The sequence below is a fragment of the Vanessa cardui genome, chromosome 6 (genome assembly GCF_905220365.1).
Source record: "Vanessa cardui chromosome 6, ilVanCard2.1, whole genome shotgun sequence".
Taxonomy (NCBI): Eukaryota; Metazoa; Arthropoda; class Insecta; order Lepidoptera; family Nymphalidae; genus Vanessa; species Vanessa cardui.
This window is the reverse complement of record NC_061128.1, coordinates 12,250,303-12,256,777: the sequence shown is the minus strand read 5'-3', so window position 1 is coordinate 12,256,777 and position 6,475 is coordinate 12,250,303. Positions and strand designations below refer to the sequence as shown.

The 6,475-nt window shown below is 32.5% G+C and overlaps 1 protein-coding gene across 1 annotated transcript; it reads right to left on the bottom strand.

Annotated features, from left to right (window-relative positions):
- Nucleotides 1-3,546: 3,546 nt before the first annotated feature.
- LOC124530709 (dual specificity protein phosphatase 14-like) lies at nucleotides 3,547-6,124 on the bottom strand. Its single transcript, XM_047104964.1, has 4 exons — nucleotides 5,765-6,124; nucleotides 4,941-5,169; nucleotides 4,469-4,605; nucleotides 3,547-4,174 (listed from the first exon to the last, which is right to left on the bottom strand). Exons 1-4 carry the CDS (start codon nucleotides 5,866-5,868, stop codon nucleotides 3,988-3,990), a joined length of 657 nt encoding a protein of 218 aa, XP_046960920.1. The 5' UTR covers nucleotides 5,869-6,124; the 3' UTR covers nucleotides 3,547-3,987.
- Nucleotides 6,125-6,475: the final 351 nt, after the last annotated feature.

Sequence of the window (6,475 nt, the reverse complement as noted above, 5' to 3'; positions counted from 1 at the left end):
ATTAGGGGCGCAATTAATCAGCTAAAGTATGCATACAATTTCTCCTTACAATATTTAAATTAAATACGTAGATAAATATACCCTTAATATGTCAAATAAACAACACATACGAATCGTTACAATGGTAAATTTTGAAGATACATCAAATATTATTGGCATTTGAATTAACGGACTGTAATTGCATTCTTCACTACCGAATTGCATTATCAGATGATATAAGCGGTATGCTTGGTATTAATATCGCACCAATAGCCAAATACTGTTTTAATAGCCGACTATTACATGACTCTGAAGCGTCTCACATTCTTGTTTCGTTGAATTTGTGCCATTTTATGGCAATGGCAACTTATGGCATACTTTGAAGTTGTATGACTACACGGACAGTCCTGAATCGGAAAAACTATATTCGGCTCATACTTTTTATTATAATTGCTAATTACTTGCGATCCATTACTTATAATTCAAATTATGGGCATAAGTCCAGCATGTCTCTCATCTCATTGGCGCAAAACTCATGGCAACGTATTTCAAACGAAATTGTTTTCTAATTTATTAATCGTGTCTAGCTCATATAACACCAACCGCTTGTGTGAAAGAGATCCAAAGAAAAAAGAAGTACGCAAACGTTATAGGAAAAAAATTAACAGAATGTTTGCATACACTAATCGATATGCAAACGCACGCAAAACTAAATTAATTACGAAACAAATAGCGTAACACCTTCATAATAGTGTTTCAGATTCTTTAAGCAAGTGCTTTGAAAATGTAAATATTTAAATCTACGAAGATCAATGTCATTTAACATACGAAAACTATATTTTACTCTTACATCTGAAGTCTTCGTTTGAAGGATGACTCTGCTAATCCCCTTGAGCGTTTAAAAAGCTCATGAATAATATTTCAATTCAATAACTTGAAACGAAGTTCGTAATTAAGTCCTTATTTATCTATTTTTGTAAACTATGTTAATATATAATAGATATAGTTATTTATGTATGTTTTTATTTATATTTATAGTTGTGTGTATCGAGTATGATTTATTGAAAATCCAAAATATTTGTTTCTCTTCCCCAATTAATTTTACAAAACAGTTCTCTGACCAAAGGTTGCCTCGAAGAGATCGCTGCTTTCCCGAAAAGGCGAGCTATTGCACCTTATTTATCAATATATTAAATTTAGTTTTATATCTTGATGTGCAATAAACATCAGTATAGTTTTAATTTGTCCGTCTCTCAGCCTGACTATCTGTCCGCCACGACCCTTTTTCTTAGGAATGCGTCTACGCAAACAAACTATGTATGTATATGGCATTAATGTCACATTTTCCAAAGCAAATCAAAACCTATAGCGCCTTTCCATTAACATAGGGATATGAAACAAGTATAGGAAAATATCCGAAAACCGAAAATTGGTTATGACATCAATGTAAGTTTTTCTATTTGGCTGGTGTTAGAAAATCCTCAGTGTGCGCTTCCAAAACGTACTTGTCCCTTTGTATAATCTCGTAGTAGTTTTACAAAGTACTAAAGACAAAGACCAACTTATATTTTGATGAGTAGTAAGTATATCAAATTTAAGTACCTTAATAACAAATCACATGACAATGTTGGCATTTAATGTTGTTTTTTTTTGTGATAACAGAAGGTCAAAGGCTTGGGTCTAATCCAAAATCATTTGAGTACCTTCGTCAAGGTGATAGCAGTAATTGCCAAGAAACAATTCCTGTTTGTAAATAAAATTCGTGCATTCTTTTCTTTTCGCAAATTAAATAAAGAATATATTTAAAATCTAAATATAATAAGTTATAGTACGAGACAACTTAGATGTAGCATCGGCAAATTTAATAAAACTTATTTATAGACCCAATAGAAATAGCTCCTTATCGCGGCATTCGACGCTATTCGTCTCTGTAGATGCCCGCGTCAGTTCAAACCGAGAAAGCAAGTGCATGTATATCGACGTGTCAAATTGACGAATCTAATAGGTCATATGATATCAAAAGTTATTACGTTTATGTAAAGATCATATTCGCATAAATATTGATGATTTGGGTACTTTATTCGGATGTGATCGGTTTTACGAATTTTGCCGATGCTACATCTAAGTTGTGTCGTACTATACTTACTAATTCCTGAGTCCCTCATGACCACGCAAATATAAAAAGATCTTGCCAATTCTAATTTTAGTTGAAGATGAAGGTAATTAACACAAGCAATGAACTTGAATACAGTTTACTGCCAAATTTCGACCACCTGCAGTCATTAGGCATTTGGCAAAAATATGTCAAGCTTAAGCCAAAATATGCGTATTTATATCTTAAGACCAAATATAAAAAGTATAATGTCGATGACCCGCCCGATAATTGATGAATGATAGATATTCTAATCATCTTAAGAGCGATGCTGATTGAAATTGGCTGATAATATTAATGAAGTTCTTGGCTTTATTAATGAAAATGAGCTCAATACTATAAATATTTAATTGTTAGTCTCGTTTGATACTAGATAAGTGTCCTATTTCAAATTTAGCATATTACTAATAAGTGTTGAAACACTTAGCACTTGAAGTAATAGTTCAAAAAGATTTACTACAAGTAAACATTTCGCCTTATTATCCACTGGTAATAAGGCTGGTTTTTTTTTTCAGAGGATCGGAGTTGCGATTCAACGGGGAAATGCTGCTAACATTCCACGCGGTCAAGATTTATACATTAATATTTTAAAATTATATTTGTATATATTTAAAAACAGTCTTTTTTGTAAGAAGTAAACTCTCAAATAGAAACAAAAAATGTATCATTTGATACAAGTGTTTAAACATAACAAATCAAGAAATTGAAATAAAAGAAATAATCTATAATATCATTGAAATTGAGGATATTGTTTTGCTACTTAATCAGTGAATGTTTAGTTCTGCGAAACTTTAAATGAAAATTATGAAATTTCGTGTAAAGAATTCAATGTAAAATAATCATTGTATCGTGTAAAGCTAGCTTTAAAATTTCAATTAGCACCATAATGCACGTCTATTTTCGATTTCGTAACATCAGAACCAGGAAGCGAGCGCGTATTGTCTGTTCAAAAAATTGTTATCACCCATATGTCGGCTGAGTAGAAAAACTCAAATGTATTTTAGTTCGAGCGCTCAATGCCACGAGGCCAACAACATCTCTTTAATGAAAATAGTCATTGCGTGCTTTGCAATTACTTAATATGATATCTGCATGTTTTTTAGTTCAAGGCGATTGAAGATGGCATTCCTCAGGGATGTATTTTAGGTCACATAACTCTGCATTACAATTATATGTTAATTAGTTAAGTATATAATGAAACAAGACCGTGTTTTAATTGAAATATGTTTATTTGGTCCCATATCCATTAAAATTATAACTAACATTTTTTAATAATTTATCACAATACTAAAAAATCTAGACTTAAAAGATGAGCTATCTGCATTTATAGAATTCTTTTTATGTAATTTTTACATTTAATTGATATTGACAGCTTGGTGAGAGCTAATCGTGAAGATATTTTAAATACATGCAATAAGAAAGAAATCATTAGATTTATTAATAATAATCACAATTATTTACTTAATACAATCATACTGAATTCAGAAATAAGTCGCAATTAACTTAATCAAATAACATTAGACGCTGATTCTCAACGATTATCTTAAACTATTTCATTCGCATCTCAGTCTTAATCAGCATACGAACACGCATCTATTTTCAATCATTGCCATAACTCCCAACTACTTATTTTAATATAATCATATATTATAATTTTTTTGCGTAATTATTTTTAATCTGAGTCTGGTTAAGCATTTGTCTAGAATTCAAATGACAGAATATCATTATTATCTTCCTTTTTTTTGAGATCTCTCTTAATATAAATTATTTTAATCGGAGCAAATCTTAGGATTTATATATAACTATCGCATTTTAATATTAAACCTTATACTTAACGTTTTTATTATTTTCTCATTTCATTTTTCTATTGGACCATATCTTTGTCTAAACCACGTCATTCCACTGTAGTCCGCTTCGTATACATCAGGTATCTCTTTGTCAATAGCTTCACAATAAACCATTTTGACAGACGCTTCACCAAAAAGTCTCTCTTCGAATTTTATTAATTGCTTGAAGAAACCCGTGTTCGGTCGAATTTGTGGCCTGAAATATAATTCACGTTTAATTTTTGGCTCATAAAAGTTTTGCTTTGTCACTGAAGTATGGAAGCTCCTCCTAATATCCAAAAATATTGTTTAAAAAAAAGAAGAAAACATCCAAATCAATTAAAGTTTGAACGTCTTAACTACAAACAACTTTTACCAAAGAAGTTTATAATAACATAATCATAAAAGATTTTCGTTACATAATTAATTATTGAATCTTTTTGGCTTGTGTTATTAAAAAGTATTTACTGTACATTTAAATTTAGTAGATCTGGCCGATAAAATTACTAACCTTCTAAGCTTCATATGATGATATGCTTCGCACAAAGTCATCTTGTGCCATTTGACGAGGTAAGCCAAACAGAGAGTGACAGATCTCGAAACACCCGCCACGCAATGTACCAACACGACTTCGTTTCTTGACACGACCTGTATTAAAAAAACTACTATCGTAAATCGTTTAAGGGAAGACGACGAGTCTAAAGTTGGTCTTGTAATTGACTAGATACTCACTTGTTTTAAATAATACAGTGACAGTTCAGAGACAACCCTGGGACTCCCTAAGTTCGATGATGTATTGGTGATGTAAGGAGTGGAAAAAACAAATTACGGCGCCAATGACTATAGTTACATATCATCAGATGGTCAATTTTCCAGTCCGTCAATTTATGCCATGTACATAAAACTGTTTTTATAATACTCCAATTTTAACTGTGATACCATTTAGCAGTGTAACTATATTAAAAGATATAATCATCAATTACCTCATTTATAAGGTCAGCGACCCGTTCCATGAATGGGTACATATCAGAGTTTGGGGTATCCAACAATGGTATGTATTGTCTTGGAACATAATCCTCTGGGGGAGGTGGTAGTTCAGGAGCGGCATTTATTACAAGGCCTGGTCGTAACGCCTTCACAGCTCCAGGCAAGGCATGAGCACCGCATATGTACACCGAGTTGATGACGCGAGATACTCCGAGAGGACAGCCTCTGTTGACAACAGATTATTCTTTGAATTTTGTATTTACACATTACACAATACAAGAACAAAATTCTGAGATAAGAGAAACGCAAATATATCAAAAGCAACACAAAAAATATCCAAGAAGATTTCTTTCGTATGTTAGAGGAATGCGTTTGGAAGTGTCCTGAAAAAACGTCAACAATCCAGCACGTAAACAGCATACCACGCTGTTGTGTCATTCTGGCGGGCGGCCAGCACGTCTGACCTAGCGCGAACTTGCGTACTCCGCGTAATTTCAGATTCAGATTTGGAAGCAAAATTCTAACTCTAAATATTTTAAATATAACCTAATAGTTTTAACAGAGTAATCATTACCGAATCAACCCTTATAAAATTAATCAAATATAATCACTTCTAGGTTTGATTATTGAATAACATAACTAAATTTAAAAAATAATATTATGGTGCGATATATGTCAGCGGTAATAAAACAGATAAAAGCACCCCAATAAAATATTTGTAAAGAATGTCTCGTGAATCCGTAAGTAATAAAATTTCTTTATAAATCCACCTGTTGACTATTTATTTTGTTTCATTAAGTGCTTCTTTATTATCACCAACCTATTTAACTCCTCCTTCGTTGATTTCGCCTCTGTAACATCAACTCTTGGTTCGTTTTCAATCCCAACACATGCAACTTTATCTTCTACTGTCAAGACCTTCATTTTCTCCAAAACAATCGGCACTGTTTCGAAATCAATATCACTCCACTATTTTAACGTAATTTTTTTTCCACTTCACTAAAGGGAAGCTTTTGCTTATCGTCAATTAATTAACTTTAATATTTATAAGAGCATATGATATTACAATATCGCATATTTTCATTGATAACAATAATTTTAATATTTCGTAGTCTCGTACGTCGATACGCGGCTTAAGATGCGTGCGCACGCGCCGATGGCCACAACGCGCACTGAAACGCCAGCGCGCGCTTGTTCACCTGTGATTTCTCAGCGCTCGCGCCTGCAATATCCGGCATTCCAGGGCTATTCTCGGACGACGGTGACTTATTTTGTTTACAATACGAAAATTACTGTTTTTGGTCCCTGGACGAAGGTTCATGTTTATTTTGAGTGTTCCATAATAAAAATAAAATTTATACAACTTATGTCATAAAACTCATTTTGCTATTGTCATATCTACAAAATACGTGTAAATTGTTTATGTACATGAAATAGCTACTGCACTTTAAGTTTATAATCTACGCTTTTTAGCTAACCTTAAAAATGTATATGCGTAAACCCAGAAAGAACCTAACATTGGGCTCACTTA

What these genes read in the sequence shown, in the direction of transcription:
- LOC124530709 (XM_047104964.1), bottom strand. Translation starts at nt 5,868, where the DNA reads ATGAAGGTCTTGACAGTAGAAGATAAAGTTGCATGTGTTGGGATTGAA. An exon ending in ACGAAGGAGGAGTTAAATAG is followed by an intron (nt 5,170 to 5,764) that starts GTTGGTGATAAT and finishes TGTTGTCAACAG; the next exon opens with AGGCTGTCCTCTCGGAGTAT. An exon ending in CATCATATGAAGCTTAGAAG is followed by an intron (nt 4,175 to 4,468) that starts GTTAGTAATTTT and finishes ATTATATTTCAG; the next exon opens with GCCACAAATTCGACCGAACA.